Source organism: Dreissena polymorpha, chromosome 5 (assembly GCF_020536995.1).
Source record: "Dreissena polymorpha isolate Duluth1 chromosome 5, UMN_Dpol_1.0, whole genome shotgun sequence".
Lineage (NCBI taxonomy): Eukaryota > Metazoa > Mollusca > Bivalvia > Myida > Dreissenidae > Dreissena > Dreissena polymorpha.
In genome coordinates, this window is record NC_068359.1 from 30,219,976 (window position 1) to 30,238,534 (window position 18,559).

At 36.1% G+C, this 18,559-nt stretch overlaps 1 protein-coding gene across 1 annotated transcript in view; it reads right to left on the minus strand.

Moving 5' to 3' along the window:
• Positions 1 to 18,559, minus strand: part of LOC127831137 (catenin beta-like) — a 49,906-nt gene that overhangs the window by 28,330 nt on the left and 3,017 nt on the right. Inside the window, 12 exon segments of the mRNA XM_052356127.1 lie at positions 594 to 755; positions 1,422 to 1,560; positions 1,924 to 2,039; positions 3,098 to 3,304; positions 3,690 to 3,793; positions 4,662 to 4,806; positions 5,273 to 5,380; positions 5,382 to 5,478; positions 6,457 to 6,953; positions 8,408 to 8,512; positions 13,527 to 13,648; positions 18,032 to 18,095. Coding sequence (XP_052212087.1) covers positions 594 to 755; positions 1,422 to 1,560; positions 1,924 to 2,039; positions 3,098 to 3,304; positions 3,690 to 3,793; positions 4,662 to 4,806; positions 5,273 to 5,380; positions 5,382 to 5,478; positions 6,457 to 6,953; positions 8,408 to 8,512; positions 13,527 to 13,648; positions 18,032 to 18,095 — 1,866 coding nt within the window.

The window sequence follows — 18,559 nt, forward strand, 5'->3', positions numbered from 1 at the left end:
CGTGTTTCTTTCTAACTCCTGTCATTTTTCTTGTGAATGAATTAAGGTTTATTGACTGCTTGCACCGTGAAACACTATTAAAGCAATTTCTTTCTAACTCTTGTCATTTTTTGACTCAGATGTTCAATGCAATCGACTTTGCGACATCGTTTGCGACAATGCTTCTTACTCTTGTCATTTTGTATGAGCGAGTGTCTAACTCTTTACAAATAAGGCTAACCGTGAAAATCACCTAGTTATTCATAATATTCGTGTATTAAAAAATATTCACGTGAAAACTTTTATTTTAGAACAAGTCCAAAAATAAGACGTTCTCCAGTGGCATGTCATTTACAAAGGTTCATTAGACCAACGTCTGAGCATTATTAGTTACACTGTTAGTAACTGATGGTGTATGGGATATAGACCCTCAGTTATTTCATACCATATGAGAGCGAAGCTACTGTGTAACGAGTATTTCCCAACAGACAACTCGATTACTCGGGGTGTATGGAAACTATTCAGGGTGTATGGAAAATACACCATGGGCACGTGACCGCTCTAAGTAAATCGGATAAGTTCATTTTTGTAGGAGGTGAGACATCACCTCTTACCTTTACAAAGAGGGGTATGCAGTTTTGGCCCCTGATGACTGCGCGGTTGTGTGCCTCCCGCGCGAGGATGTGCAGGGCGCCGACGGTTCCCTCTACAATCTCATCCATGCGGACATTGTCCACGCAGCCTGAACCCTGGTCATTGGCACTGATAGAGGCACGCTGAAATAGGTACAGTAATAAATGAATGGGCTGATCAAGGCACGCTGAAAAAGGTACAGTAATACATGAGAAACCTGGTCGTTGGAACTGATTGAGGCATGCTGGAATAGGTACAGTAATAAATGTGAACCCTGGCAGATGAAACTGATTGAGGCACGCTGAAATAGGTACAATAATAATGAATGCATGTTTTTTATGTTGGGAGGTTTTTAGGCACACTGAAATAGGGGTTTGTTATTTGAATTTAACTGGTCACATATTACAATAAATACCAGTGAGATTTTGGTCACAAATGTTTATGTTGTTTTTTTATGTGTGTAAATGAATGAATTAGAATGATATTGTTAACAAAATAAACATATAAAATCAATCTTTAACTTAACATTAATGGAACAAGTGGTGCTTGTCAACTGATTAAGCCCATATTATTAAACTAAATAAACATGTATTACTGTCATTAGACGACCAATGCAAGTCCCATCCACAAAAATTGACTCCCAATTCTTTTAACATAATTTTATATTACTATATTATTAGTAAAGAAAATAATTAAGTATTTGAGTGATTAAGAAACAGAAACCGAAATACCATATCATATGTTTACATATCGAAAAACATAATTCCTGGATTAATTTCATACTGAGACAAGCTGGTAAGTAAGCATACCATCTGTGTCTCCTGGTGCGCCCTGATCATAAGCTTAACGATCCTGGGCAGCGCGCCGTGTTCCCTCATGGGGCCGTGGTTGGCCGTGCACAGCGCGAGGTTACGGATCAGACCCACAACCGCCTTGATGAGTGGCCACCTGCAGTGGTATTGATTTTGCTTTATATTGTATACCCTGTGTCTTTTGGATACGGAAAAATAGCGTGATAAAACCATGAAAGTTGGAAAAAATTCATTGAATGATACTTAATAGGATTATTTATTATTGCATGTTCCAGTGGATTTTTTAAATTATAATAATTATAAAGCGCTACTGACTTTATGGCTGTATAATTGACTTAATTAACCAATATTTGGAAACATTTAGCTTTTTTAGGGGATGGGGAGTGGGGGTGGGGGATGTATTTTTATTCCATTTTGGGGAAAGAGTTATTATTAGTTATTAGTTCTTGTTAGAAAAACCTGTAAGAGAATGTAATTTGGGGCAGAAAGAATCACTGACCTGCTGGGTGGGTGGAGAAGTTTCACGAGCACAGGCAGGCCAAAGTGGAGTCGCACTGCGTTCTGGGCCATCTCCGAGTCGTGGTGGCGTGATGTCAGGTGACGTAATGCACGTACCTAGAAAACAGAAATGTGATAAGACGTACCTGGGAAACAAAAATGTGATTATTCTGGTCAGTTCTCAAGAAATACTTGAAATTACTTATGCGAGCAGGCAACACATCAAGGCAAGGTATTTCGGCATTGAAGTTATTTTGTTTTAATAAATGTTCACTCCAAAGCCAGGTCTACAAGAAAGCTTCTAGCACATGGCGCAATACTCCATCTACAACAACTTAAGTTACTGTATTTAGCAAAAACATTTTTTCTTTCTTTTTTCAGTAAAAGTGACCATCAGCTTGATCAAACTGGTCCAAAATGAAATCACAGGCAAGACCTGCTAGTAAACTTCGTTGAAACTCTGGCTTAAAAGATTTATTTCCAGTCAGGGCTATTTATATACATGGAACACACTAAGGGCAAGGTCACAATAGGGTAATTCATGGACATGGTGCGACACCATGTGACTTCGTTGAAACTCTGGTTAAAAAGATTGATTTCCAGTCAGGGCTATTTATATACAACGAACACGTTAAGGGCAATGTCACAATAGGGTAATTAATGGACATGGTGCGACACCATGTGACTGCAATGTTGCAGATTCTACCTGCACTCGGAAATCTTTGTCGTGATCTTTCGTTAGACACCCTGTCGTCGTAGCATATACAGTAAGGTGTTAGCCTTGAGACAGTAACCCGATGTGGAAGCTTTCTTGCTATCTTCCCCCAAAGACACCAAGTACTGGTTCTATCCAGAAAACAGAGTTCATGAGTGTTTCAATAAGCCCTAGGCTTTTGATGTATTTGAGCTTAAATTAAAAGGATGAAACTAAAAATGCAGCAATACGATGAAATAAGTACAAATAAGTACAAATAAAACCCATAAAAGTACATACAATACAGAAACCGGATGGCCTGTACTCACAACCGTATGGCGATATTTGCCATTTGAGCCCCTTAAACATTTGCTTACTCTTACTCAATGAAATAATGGTTCCTTGCTGACAGGAGTACAATAAGCAGCCATAAATAACGCACAATAAAGAATAAAGAAACCAGCTAGCGGCGGTTACTCACAGCAGGTTCAGTGATGTCCTCCCGGTCCCCAGCCTGCAGGGTGGTGCGCACAAGGGCCTCGATACCTCCCACCTGGCACAGGATCATCTTGTTGCGCATGTTGTTGCAGGTGATGTTGGAGAGGATGCCCGCGGCGCAGGTCACCACGTTGATGTCGTTTGACGAAAGGAGCTGCACCAGCATCTTAAGCAGGTTATCAATGCTGTCCTGTAGAGGAAAAAAGAGAAAATGTGTAAGCTGAAAGCAATAATGTGTCAGAATAATTGCATTCTTTCTCAAAGAGAATTACATTGTTGAATTTAATTCCAGTCTGCGCCAAAAACCTGTTTTTCAGTTTAATCTCTCAAGCTATGACCCATGAAGTATTTTATAGCAAGAATTATAGCTTAAAAGTGCAAAAAACAAATTTCAACATTTCTAATAAATATATAAATAAATTAATTAATAATTACTAAATTTATGTGCACGACTTTCCGCTGAATATACATGAATATAAATGACAAAATAAATTATAGCAAATCTAAAAAGATTTCATACAGCTATGAATAAGAGCAGGAATAATCCAAAAGGACATAAAGAAACAAAAGCTTACACATTTGGTGGCAGCATCAGACAAGTTTCTCAGTGTCCAGAGACAGTTCTGCACAAGGCGCTGGCTTTCATGACCCAGATGGTTGGCCAGGGCCAGCACCCCACCTAAATGGCAGAAAATATCTCTCATGTTTTTTATATATATCAGGGCTTTTTTTCTTCTTCAGCAAGAGTGTAATATCTTTCCCCAAGAAAAAGGTCCCTTCCCCATATAGAATTTCTTTAAAATGATGCAATTTTCCCAAAATTTCAAGCTTATTTGGGATTTTTTCCCTTTCCTAGTTTTGTCAATATTTTCCCACCAAAATAGGAGGCAAGGCCCTAACCTTAAATCAAGAAAAACACAGTCTATATCAACTGATGTGCTGGGAACATTTCAAGTCCAAATTTAAATTTACTGATTTTCATTATTCATAACTAGTGATTATTGAATAAATTTATTTTAACATTTATGAAACAAATCATAGCAAAATACCACATGTTTATTTTGTATATCAACTGAGGTGCAGAAAACATGATTTCTTACATTTCTTATGCAAGTCCGAATTTTAATTTACTGATAATAAAATAATTGAACATTATTTTTTAGGTTGATAAAACATTAGGTTAATAACACAAACCATTGCATATATCCACAATGAAAACAGACTGTCATTTTCTTCATTATTTTATAACAGAGCTAAAAAAAAACAGCACATTTTTTGGTCAAATGTGTTGCAAAAATTTTGACCACTTTCCCAATATCGATTGTAAATATCCATTATAAAAGCAGACTGCCATTTTCTTCATTATTTTATAAAAGAGCTAAAAGAAACAATCAGCATATTGTTTTGGTCAAATTTGTTGCCTAAATTTTAACCACTTTCCCAATATCCCCAAGTATATTTAATCCAAATAACTAAAATAACACCACACTTAAAACTAGAGAAAAGTTTACTACTACAAAATAACTTTACTGTCTAAGATCACGTACCAGCCTCAACAACAGCTGGCTTGTTGCTAGGGCACACAGAGAGCACCTTGAGGACACGAGATGTTGTCCATAGCAACGTCTCGTATGTGTACGAGCGCATCAGTCGTACAAGCTCCCTTGGGCCACCGCTAGCCAGGATGATCAGCTGAAAAAGGGTTACAAGCATGAGACATAAGGAGGATTTCCAATCATATTCATAGATGGCCAACTATGGAAATGATTAATATAAATTAATATTTCAGGTGACAACATCTGTCTCAAAAATACTGGATGACATTAATTTAATGCCTTAATAAGTTTTTTTCTTATACAATAGAAAGATTTTCGTTGTAGATTACATATTTACATCATTTTTGTTATATACATTAGAATAAATTAGAATAATTATAAAGTATCCTGTATTAATAACTCATATATCTTAAATTTTGGTTGCTAAATTTTAAGTAATAAATCTTTCTGTGATGTAGCGTAGGTCTCATTTTCATCGTATAAACTGGTCTCATTTTCATCGTAAACACTGGTCTCATTTTCACCGTATAAACTGGTCTCATTTTCACCGTATACACCTGCATTATGTATTATTATATTATCATATCATTTTAACCCCTTACCTTGCTTTCCTGATTGCCGAAGGCAAGAATCTGCAGGCAGTCGGTGGTGATGGCGAGGAACTTCACGTTGTTCTTCTGCAGCAGGGCCACCATCTTCTGTAGGCCCCCCCTCCGCCAGCCGTACCGCCATTTTTGAGCCCTCTTGGTGCAAGAGGAGGTTGTGGAGCGTGATGATGGCATAGAACAATATAGAATCCACTGACGAGCTGGAATCAATATTGAAGGATTTATCCAGCGTTAAAACAGAGCAGAGGAAGGGGAAACCTGATAAGCCTTAAATTATCTTATCTGATGATGTGTTAAATTGTTTACTGTGTTGTTTCTACTAAAATTATTTTATTTAGTCAACCATTCAGGATAATTCCAAGGTATATGCTTTACTCAATATAATTTTGGTGTTTATCTCAAGTAGTACTGTAAGTTACTCTGAAATTGTCAATTTTAAAATTGTTTTCATTTATGAACAATGAAATATATATTAAAATGATTATAATTTATATGAAAATGCACATTTTTTTTTTAGTTTAAACCTACTTTAAAAGGGTGGAGCCAACAAGAAAGGGGCCTCCTGCTATTCTGCTTTTCTTTTAAAAGTTCAAAGTTATTTAGGATATGAATGCAAAATGTCAGATCAAAGATATTTTAGCCTAAATTTAAGATTTATGGCTCGTTTTTATTCGTAAGCTGAGGTTTAATTAAAGCGCCTTCAAACAAGATAATTTTTTTTTAAAAGGGCAATTTTCCCCAATGTTTAAGTTTAGCAATGAAAATATCTTCCACAATCTCAGTTATGTTGATACAGGGCTTGTTTCCTGATTTGGGAAAAGGGCCTGGCCTTCCATTTTAAGGAAAACATCACCAAAACTAAGAAAAAGGAAAAAAATCCAAATTAAGCTTGAAGTTTGTGGAAATTGTATCTTTTTTTAAGAAATTCTCTTTGAGAAAGGGGCCTTTTTTCTCTTTGGCGAAGGGGCATTTATAAGGTTCATAATGGAATAAAGCCCTGGTTGATAAATAATGAAAATAATCAAATTGAATAGCTTTGAGTGCTTTAAAAACTAATAATGTCCTAAGCATAAATTTTGAGGTTAAAAAATGACAAGAAAATTTATTTAAATAGAAATTTGGACACATCAATTTTTACAGCATGCACAATTTAAGAGAACCATTCGAACCCGACATACCTCAGCAGCTTGACTAAAGCTGGGATTCCCCCAGACTTGAATATGGCCAAGAGCCCCTGTCTGTGGTGGGACAGGTTGTGAAGGGTACCCAGCGCGCAGCGCGTGGTCTCAGAATCGTTTGTGTGGCTCATGTGTGGCACAAGCGCCGCCACCATCTGTGGCGAATTCATGATCGCCGCGCGGCTTGCCTCCTTTTTGGAGAGCTGATGAACCATCATGGCCGCCTGGCTGACTACGACTTGATCATCATCGCAAAGAAACTTGGTCAGCTCGGGAATCGCTTTTGTGGCGAGATCCGCGTCGTCCTGGTAGTTAATCAGGTTCACGACGGCGTGTTTAAGCATCAGTGAGGGCTCTGCAAGGCTCTGCACGGCAGTTGGCTGATCTGGGTGGATCTCGGTGCTTGGGATCTGGAGACCCTCCTTGAGAGTTTCCGGGAATATCGCCTCCCAGACACGGTGAGAGCAAGTCTGGTTCAGGTGCTGATACATGTCTGAAATCACATTTATAAATGAGGTATTTACAAACCAAGGTAATGTTTAAGAAGCTGTTATTTTACAAAAACTAAAATCTAAACAAAACTGATAAGCAGAGGTCAATATAGTAAAATTATCTACACCTACACAATGGAAGGTAATACGTAAATCAGATAAATCGATTTACTCAAACATAATAAAACACTTTACTTAAAAGCTATAAGTAGTATCAGTAATGTACTAATAACAAAAATGCCTCACCTTATCAGCACGAGTAAGAGAAACAAAATTAAACAAAAAACAAGATGTGTTTGTGAAACACTATGTCCCCCTATATAGTTGACCTTTGACCTTGAAGAATGACCTTGACCTTGACCTTTCACCACTAAAATTTACAGCTCCATGAGATACACATGCATGCCAAATATCAAGTTGCTATCTTCAATATTGCAAGATTCTATTAAATGAGCGATTTTGACTCATATAATTGACCTTTGACCTTGAAGGATGACCTTGACCTTTCACTTCTCAAAATGTGCAACTCCATGAGATACACATGCATGCCAAATATGAAGTTGCTATAATCAATATTGCAAAGGTTATGGACAATTTTAAAGTTTGACGCAAACCAACAAACAAGCAAACCAACAGACAGGGCAAAAACAATATGTCCCGCGCTATAGTGGTGGGGGACATAATAATACAAAGATGTGACATTAAACACACGATTTTACACCATATAATCCCCAGAAATAAAAATCCTTGCCAATGTAACGTTTATAACCCCACAGGAGGTAGAAACATTCAAGCAAATATTCGTAGAATGACCTTTCGAAATTCATGAGAAATATTAACTGCATAATTTAAGGTATGTGCCTAAATTTACATAAAACAAGAGATTACCAAGCAATATGGCCCCCTACCAATGAAACTCCACCATTGTCAGTATGTTTTTTTTACATATTTGTTGCCATAGCAACCAGAATTCTTGACGTAGGAACAAAATGACGTGCATAATCTCCATATTGACATCTATCCATGTTTCAAGTTAAATGGAAAAATATGAACAGCTTTTAAAGTTACCACATAATCCAGAAAAGTGTGACACACAGACTGACTGTCAGACTGACTGACAGACTGACTGACAGACCGAGCGAAAACCGATAGGGGACAATAACCATACGCTACAAACCACAGTTTTCAGCATATTACGAATTAACACAATATTAAGTGAAATATGGTTCACAATCTACAAAGCTAAGCAATTTCTTGTTTATAAACACAACTGATAGAACCTCTTTAATATTGTACTACATATTCTGCATACCAAACATCCACACAGACAAAGGCCAGACCTTTTTCTGGCCATTTAGGGAATAAAACAATGTAAGGATTGTGATTTTTTGTTTCTCGAAATAAGTCCACTAATTAGGGAATAACTCATCGTCACCCGTTTCCTGTGTGAAGCCCCCCACCCCCATGCCCTGGTGGTTCCAGTTGAACATCATGCGCCCGTTGTCCTTGTTCTGGTCTGGCTCATCAAGGTCATCCACGTGGCTCTTCTCGCTCAGGGGCCATGCCTGATATACAGGATACGATACATTAATTGGACCAGAAACTTTTAGGGCTTATTAGGGGTCAAAGTTGGCCCCATTCAATACCAACAGGATACATGTTACGCGATATGGATCTTTAATCTCTTTTTGGATTTGATTTCTGAACTTTTAAACACTGCCTGCCCTCAATCATGATGAAATTTATTTTGAATAAGGACAGACAATTGTTATTTGAACAAATACAGATATTGTTTGGAAGGAGGATTAAGGGCTCTGCAATTAAAGTTTTATTGTCATACTGTCACATATTTATCGCGACCAAATAAAACTTTCAACAATTCTTATTTTGGTTAATGAGTTGAAATAAAGTGTTAAAAAATAGAAAATGAAGTTTATGCTACTTCATGGTGACAATAATTTTATTTTAGAGCTCAAAACAAATGCAAACTGTTAGAATCATTTTCTTTGGTTTTAAAGTTTTATATTTGAATAAATAAATATGAAATATGAAATATTTGTGCAGCCTACCATTAGTAATATTAACATTATTTATTTATTATTATTATTTTGGACACATGTGTTATTAATCATATAGCAAAATGTTATTTATATCAAAAAATAAAGCGTATTAAGACTTATTACAGTTACTTCTTGTAATATGGGTAATAATAGGAAATCTTGTAGAAAAAGTCATAACATAACAAGTGGCAAACAACTTATTTCAGGCCAGTGAAACTCCTGCAGCTTTATTAGAAACTAACGACCTACATATGGATTACTAATTACTTATAAATATAACTTATTAACGAAGATATAGGTACTTTTGTTTCATTTTTTCAACTCTTTACATCACTTCTAGTTTGTGAAGAAGGCCCCCGGACGAAAATTGATTTGCATCATTTTCTGACCCTTCGAGATTGCATTTTAGCAGTTTAAAATGCATTTTATTATCGCAAAGGAAATTTTTTTTCCAAGAATGTTTTCAACAGTTATGACATTAACCAAATATTTTAAAAACAAATCAATATAGGAAAAATTGAAGTGACCTTCAATGACTAGGTATAACGTTTAATTAACAACTTTTTTTTATACTTAATGATAAAATATGACATTTTTGCAGTGAAATAACAGCAGTGAAAATAAACAAATTGTTATTTTCACCGGTGAAAATAACAAATTTTCGGAGCTACTTTTTCTATTTTTAAATTATCATATCAAGATTATCTTATTTTTTTATGATCACAAGTGAATTAAAATCAGTATTCCACCCAATCCAACAAATTGTCTTTTTATTTTATGCATTTTTCACCGTTTATTAAAATTGTAAAATAGTTGAACTAGAGAATTTCGCTGGAATAATGACGTCATTTTGTATATTGACACGTGTTGAGGCACGCCACGGGAGACAGGGTAATTTTTCAGCGAAAGGAAAACATCTGTTAATTATTTTCTTGAAAAAGGGCCATAATATTAACAAAAATGTGTACATGTCAGTGTAAGATCGTTCATCAAATGAAAATAATAGTTTCACTCGTGGCTGCGACACCCGTGAAAAGGTATTTTCTATAATCACTCGTGAAATAACAACGATCTTAAACTGACATGAACAATTCTCATCTATGTTACAAAAATATTAAAAGTAAAGCCCTCTAAATATAATAATGAAAAAGAAAAACAGAAAAACAATAAATGAGTATTAACATCTGCAAAAATATCAAACAGAAAATCAAAGAATAAAAATTAATTTACCATTCTCGAAAGATGCTTCAGATTCTTAGACAGAATAAAAATTTGCAATAAAAAAAATAATCATTAAAAAGTACGATCTAAGCCCATAATATAAACAGCACTACAAAATATCACATCGAATTAAATTATTTTCTTAACCTTCTATCTTGCATTTCCAAGCAGTTTTAAATGCATTTTAGTATAGCAAAAAAAAAGTTTTTTTTCAAAAATTTACTTATATTTTTCAACATAGATTACTTTAACCAAATATTTTGAAAAAAAAAATAAATAAAAAATAATAAATCCAAAAATAATAAAAATAAATCCAAAATAGAAAAAATTGAAGTGACCTTCAATGACCCGGTATCAAGTATAATAAACAACTGTAACAAAAATATTAAAGTAAAGCAATCCAAGTAAAATAATGAAAAAAAAACAACAGAAAAACAATAAATGAGTATTAACACCTGCAAAAATATCTTACAGAAAAACAAAGTAAAACAAGAGGCCCCAAAGGGCCCTGGGTCGCTAACCTAAAGACTAAGATGGAAAGAAACAAAGATTAAAACTCTTCAGCAAATATTTCAAATTATTGACTTTAAAAATAAAGTGTTCCAAAGTATTCACAGTAAGCCTATATAGAAAATTACCCCAACCACCCTGGCGGCCATGTTTTTAATACCCAGATTTAAAAAATATATATATATATAAAGAAAATTATTTTTACATACAAATAGAGAAAACTCCCCCATTCCCTGGCGGCCATGTTTTTTCCACTGATCACGACCATTTTCAACAAACTCATCCGACAATAAAACCAATGTTTTTACCAAGTTTCATGATGATTGGCTAAAAAATGTGACTTTTATAGTGTTCACAAGCTTTTTTTACTATACAAATATAAGGAAAAAGACAACCCCCATGCGGCCATGTCTTTTTGACAGATTCGAACCATTTTTTAACTCAACCGTCGTATCCAGGAAACAAATATTCTGACCAAATTTCATAAAGATTTGACGAAAAATTTGTGTCATCTAGACTTTTCACATGTTTATACTTTATATATAGAGAGAACACTGCCCCACCCCCTTGTGGACAGTGTTTTTACACTGATCATGGCCATCTTCAACTTGTCCGAGATATGCACGTAACCAATGTTTTGACCAAATTTCATGATGATTAGGCAAAAAATGTGACTTCAAAATTGTTCACAAGCTTTTTACAATACAGAAATAAGGAAAAAACGCCCACCACCTGACGGCCATGTTTGTTTTACCAATCCTAATCATTTTCGAACTCAACTTTAAAGACAATTTTGACCATGTAACCTATGTTTAGAAGCTTATAAACGAAATTATTGTTTATATTTTTATTGTTTCTTTACATAAACGATTAGTTCTATAAACTGTGACATTGGAACAAAGAAAACAGATTTTCTGACCTAATTTCATGAAGATTGGACAAAAATGTGTCTTTTAGACTGTTCACGTGTTTTCACTATATACATATAGAGAAAACTGCCCCACCCCTTGGCGGCATGTTTTTCGACTGATCACAACCATTTTCAAACTCGTCCGAGATACCCACATAACCAATGTTTTGACAAAATTGCATGATGATTAGGCAAACAATGTGACTTCTAGAGTGTTCACGAGCTTTTATACTATATAAATATTAGGAAAAATACTCCCCCTGGCGGCTATGTTTTTAACCGATCCGAACCATTTTCGAACTCAACCGTCGTATCCACGAAACAAATGTTCTGACCATTGGGCAAAAAAAATGTGTCTTCAAGACTGTTCACATGTTTTCACTATTTTCATATAAAGAAACTTCCCCACCCCCTAGTGGCCATGTTTTTCACCCATAATGACCATTTTCGAACTCGTGTGACATATCTATAAAATTGATTGTTAGACAAAATTTCATGATTTTGGCACAAAATGTGACTTCTAGAGTGTTCACAAGGTTTGTTTTACTATATAAATATAAGGAAAATAACAACCCCCCCCCCCGGCGGCCACGTTTTTTTTACCGATCCGAACCGTTTTCAAACTCAACCGTCATATCCAGAAAAACTAATGTTTTGACTTAATTTCATGAAGATTGGTCTAAAAATGTGACTTCTAGAGTGTTGACATGTTTTGCATTATATGCATATAGAGAAAATTGCCCCGCCCCCTGGCAGCTATGTTTTTTTACCGATCTGGACCATTTTCAAACTCGTCTGAGATATCAGTAATACCAATGTTTTGACCAAGTTTTATGATGATTGGACAAACATTGTGACTTCTAGAATGTTTATACGTTTTCTCTAAAGCCATATAAGCAATACTGCCCCTCCCCCTGGCGGGTATGTTTTTCAACGGACCGGAACCATTTTTAAAGTCAGCCAACATATCATTAAGACAAACATTTTACCTAAATTACATGAAGATTGGGCCTCAACTGTGACTTCTACAGTGTTCACTAGGTTTTTCTTTTTTTTGACTTAGTGACCTAGTTTTTGACCCAGCATGACCCAGTTTCCAACTCGGTCGAGGTATCTTTGGGACAAAAGTTCTGACCAAGTTTTATGAAGATCGGGCAATATATGTAGCCTCTAGAGTGTTCACACTTTGTTCCAATGTCACAGTTTATCAAACTAATCGTTTATGTAAAGAAACAATACAAATATAAACAATAATTACGTTTATAAGCTTTTAAACATAGGTTACGTGGTCAAAATTTAGTTAAAAACTTGAGAATTTTTTCGTCGTTACTCCATGTTGATAAACGTTGTGTTGATACTTGGCGCGCTCGATTGGAATTCACAGAAATATGTTACAGCTTGCAAAACAAATGCACCCTGTGGCGCGGTAACGAAATCATCTTCGAGGGTAAAATAAACAACAGACACCTGTAATAAACTAATAAATTTTATGATATCGACGCAGGAGTTGCCTTGTGTAGAACCGAAACTAACCAAGATTCGCTCCTTACCCCTCCCCCCCCAACAAAACTCCTCGAATTTTAATTGATCTCAAAAGTGACCCTGGTTCCTTGAAATCCGGATGTTCGGATCAATCCGGAATATTACGACCGGAGGAATTAGCCTTAAAATGTTTAAAATAAGAATACTCAACCAACAAATCTAGCGATTTCTTATCCATCATTTACCTTTTATTTGACTTATTCTGTGTACATACAAAGACAAATATTAACGCAAATGACGTGTCCCAGTAATTTTAAATGTGACAATCTTTTAAATTCCACAAATTTTCCCTGCAATTTTCAAGTGTTAAATTTTTATAAATGCCAAATGTTTTACCTGAGTTGTAGCCCCTGACTGAATACCAGAGTCAGCCATGTACTGGTTCTGCTGCCACGTCATCGTCTGTTGGTGGCTGTTGTCCATAGGCATCTCCGAAAGGTCCATGTACCATGGGTTCACTGAAACCATGGACAAACATTTACGAATGGGCTATGAAGTTTTTTTCCATTTTGGGAAAAGGGGTCAGGTACCTTTGGATTGAAAAATCGTGGTGTTTTGACTATTTGGAAGTAAGTGTTGTTTTGCTGACAAATGCTTCAAAATTGATAATAAAGAAAGTGTTTATAATATAATATTTACTACGGTTCAACTAATGGAGCTGGATGAAAGATGAACTTAATGTTGAGATCTAAATGTTGGACCGTCAAACAGATTTACGAAAAAATGAAAAGTTCTTAAATAGCGTATTTTTTACAATTATTAGTTTATATTGATTAAAATATCGCGATTTGTATATTACATTACTTAAAAAGGTTGTTAAGTTTTCATATTTTCAGTATATTCGGTAATACAATTTTACTTGGTATGTGTTCCAGGTAACTACCAGTTAACTATAAATAACTCAAGTAGATTGATCATCATCGTCACTTGGTAAACCCAGGAATACAAATTGTGCATGCGTAGTGAATTGCATACATTTGATATATAAAATGATCAATCTTCTTGCGTTATTTATAGTGTGTATATCGTTATGTCAACTATTTTTGCGATGTACTTTCGATTTTACATCGCGAAATTTTATTACCGAATATACTGAAACTATGAGCTTCTTTCAAGTAATGTATTATACCCGTTGTGATATTTTGAATCAATATAAACTATTAATTGTAAACAAGAGAGCCATGAGCCCTAAGGTGCTCACCTGAGACCCGAAGGAACTAAACTATTCTGGAAAGGTAGAGTTCAAAATAATAAAAGTACTTCATGAAACATAAATATAATCATAAGGCTCACAAGAAGAAATTCGCTCGCCCCTGGAAACCATGATCTTTAGAGCACCGGAGCCATTTTCAAAGTAAATCAATATATCATAGGAACATAGGTTCTCAGCATGTTTTATTAAGATTGATAAAAAATGTGACTTATAGAGAGTTTACAATGTTTCACTATACATGTAGCAATGAAAAGAAATCTGCCACCCAACTCAGGGGTTTGCTTTTAAACAAACTGGAACTATTTGCAGACTCACCTTGCAATGATATTTCCAATTAAAACAACAACCAATCCTATTTTTATCACAAATCTTTGATATTCACACCAGCACTACCGACTTCATTTATAAACTGTGCCATAACAATATATGTTCCACTCTTTTCAGTCTGTAGGTCTTTGATGTGAGTTCCCAGCTGCTGGGTCTATTTCTAGACACTAAGGGCATTTAAACTGCAAGCCTGTTACATCATATTACCATTTCAGAGGGCATCAATAAATACTACTGTACTAGAACAATTCAGGCACAGTCAATAGAGAATTAATAAGTTGCTGATAAGCAGGTGGATGAATGAGATCATTGGCGAAATAAGAGTGCATTCCTGACAAGCCATGCATTCACGATTGGATGTCAAAACAATTCAAGTTATATACAATTGTTTCTCCCCTCAGTAATTTTCTGTGAAATCAATATTACTTCTTAAAATTTTGAGAGTTTTTAATAAAGGAATTTCAGATGGCATAAATATGTTTGTTGCACTTCATCTCCAACCAAATCATCATCATAATAATCCTCTTCAGAAAGGAACATAAAAAGTGGCAATTAAACTGTTTATCTTATCGAAAGAATTAATATTCAGATGACTGCATGGAGATCATGAACATTATAATATGCATAAATTTCATTCAACGTGTATATTGGTAATTTCTTAGAAGATTGTAAACAAGGTTACACTACAAAGCCATTAAAAGCCATGTTTTTCAACAGAACGTAACCATAAAGGAACTCGGCCTAGATATCATAACAAGATATCCATAAAACCAATGTTTGACCAAGTTTCATGATGATTGAAAAACAAATTGTACTTTTAGAGTGTTCACAAGCTTTAATTACTATATAAATGTAATAAAAAGACCCCCCACCCTGGTGGCCATGTTTTTTTTACCAATCCGGACCATTTTCAAACTCAACTGTCGTATCTAGGAAACAAATGTTCTGACCAAATTTCATGAATAATGGACAAAAAATGTGTCTTTTAGACTGTTCACATGTTTTCACTATATACATATAGAGAAAAATGCCCCGCCCCCTGGCGGCCATGTCTTTTCAAATGATCACGACCATTTTCAAACTCGTCCGAGACACAAAACCAATGTTATGCCCAAATTTCATGATGATTAGACAAAAAATGTAACTTCTAGAGTGTTCACAAGCGTTTTTACTATATGAATATAAGGAAAATGACTCCCCCTGGCGGCCATGTTTTTGTACGGATCCGAGCCATCTTCGAACTTAACCATCGCATCCAGGAAACAAATGTTCTGACCAAATTTCATAAAGATTGGACGAAAAATGTGTCATCTAGACTTTTCACATGTTTTTACTATAAATATATACATAGAGAGAGAAAACTGCCCCACCCCCTTGTGGCCATGTTTTTCCACTGATCATGGCCATCTTCAACTTGTCTGAGATATGCACGTAACCAATGGTTTGACCAAATTTCAGTATGTCTTCTAAAATGTTCACATGTTTTCACTATATACATATAGAGAAAACTGCTCCAGCCCTTGGCGGCCATGTATTTCCAACCATAATGACCCTTTTTAGAACTCGTCCGAGATATCTATAAAACAATTTGTTAAGTAAAATTCATTGTAATTATTAAATACTTACCTGCTATCTAATAGCTTCTACCTTCCAAGGTGGGTCTATTTAAAATGAATTTTATTTAAAAAAAATGTTTCAATGTCATAATTACGTTACCTGCTATCTAATAGCTGAATTTGCGGCTGCGGCGGGAAGGTTCGCGTATAACTCCACAATCCACATCACAGCAGAACCCATATCCAAGATAATCAGCTGATCTTTGTAAGTAAGGTATTGACTTGACTTCTCAGCTAAGAGTAAGAATGTATATGTCGTAGAAACCAAAAGGGAACCAACAAATTCAAGTTGTCTTGTTGGAACTCAAGAGAACGAAGATAAAAGGTTGTCTGATTCCTCCGGAAAGCACCATGGAGCACATCAGAGAGTGAGGTGTGATAAAAATACGCCCACGAAGTTGACAGAGCTCGTAATTCATGCGGTCTGCTCTTAAACAAGGGATGAATCCGTAGATGAGAGAGAAAAGTAAGCTTTTTTGAGTCGAGGCTACCCAACGAGAAATAAATTCCGCAGATACATCGCTCCCCCTTTTTTTAAAGGGAATGAAGAGTCTCTTGCGAGAACCTCGAATAGAATTAACTCTGCTGAAGTAGAACTTCAAAGCCCTGACTGGGCAGAGGAGTCTATCTTCATCTTCATGTCGACAAGTTCTTGAAAGACTTGGGACCTTGAATGGTTTAGAAGCCATAAAAGAGAGTTGATATTAATCAAGAAATCCTGGCTGACTCAACAAAATGACGGCGTCATCGGATCAAAATGAAGATGGTCGTCTTCGACAGAAAGAGCATGCATTTCACATCTCCGTTTTGCTGAAGCCATAGTAAGAAGAAAAACGGTCTTCCAGATAAGGAACTGTAAAGAAGCATTAGTAAGCGACCAAAGAACGCAAGCCAAATCCCATAAAAGGGTAAGGGGACGAAAAACAGGAAGTTAAAGTTCCATGGTTCGAAACAGTTCCGAAATGGCTGGGTCAGCACAAACAAGTGATGACTTACGAAAAGCCAAGGTATGCGAAAGCATATATCTATATCCTTTGATGGAGCTAAGAGAAAATTTCTTATCATCAAAGAGATAGATGAAAAAATCCGCTATGCATCTAGCAGAGTGATTTAGGGGATCAAATGTCCTCGAAGACACTAGTCACAGAAGAGTTTCCAGAGAGCAGCTTAGACTGTTCTGGTAGAACTTTCCTTGCAAAGGCAACAAATATCTAACAGAAAAATGTTTCTTCTGTAGGGATTGTTGGATAAAGGCCAGACGTGTAGTGGAACATGTCTGGATCCGCATGACGAATGTCTCTCTGAGATAGGAGATCTGACCTGTGAGGAAGTTTCCTGGGACAGTCGCGCAGGAGACTGAGAAGGTCGTTGAACTAGAATCTCGTGGGCAACCAATGGGCAACCCGGAGGATCTGGCAAAAGGTCACCTTGAATTCTTCAAGATTTAGAGAATAAGAATGGGTGAGTGATAGGTGTAAGCGTCCAGTTGTCCCAAGCGAACAAAAGAGCGTCTACCACCCACGCTGCTGGATCGTAAACTGGACTCACGTACAGAGGAAGTATGTGGGTGTCTTTGGTCTTAACAGGCAGACCAGTGAATAACCGAACGTGAGAAAAATCTGGTTGGCTACTTCATGATGAAGTGGCCAATCAGACGGAAAAAAACTGGTATTTACGAAACAAACCGTTCTCCAGGGCGTTCAGACGACTTGGTATGTGTTTGGACAAGAGAGAGATGTTCAGTTGAGGCTCTCGCAGAGAACAAGTAAGTTAATGGTTTTAAGATACAGGGAATGAGAGTGTGTTCACCTCTGTGCCTAGATGTAAGCCAGGACTGATGTGTTGTCTGTAGAAACCTTCACACAGGAGTCCGACGATGTGATTGGAAATGAAATACAGCTAGAAAAACTGATCGCATTTCGAGATTGTTGATATGCAGGTGAGACTCCTAAGAAGACCACTGAAGGTGTGGGACTAAGTACGGAAGGATTATAATCTGTAAGCAGATAGCCCGGAGACCATTTCCAATAAGCTGAGAGATAGTGCTGAAGCGGATGTAGGAAAAGACGTCCCAGCAGAATGACCGTTGACCGGACCACTCCGACCAGACATGAAAGTCGGTTGACTAGAAAAGTGTTGAACACTTTTAAGTATATGACCGATCTGAAGTAGGCGCTTTTCTTAAAACAGGAAAAGGCGACTGTAAAATTCTG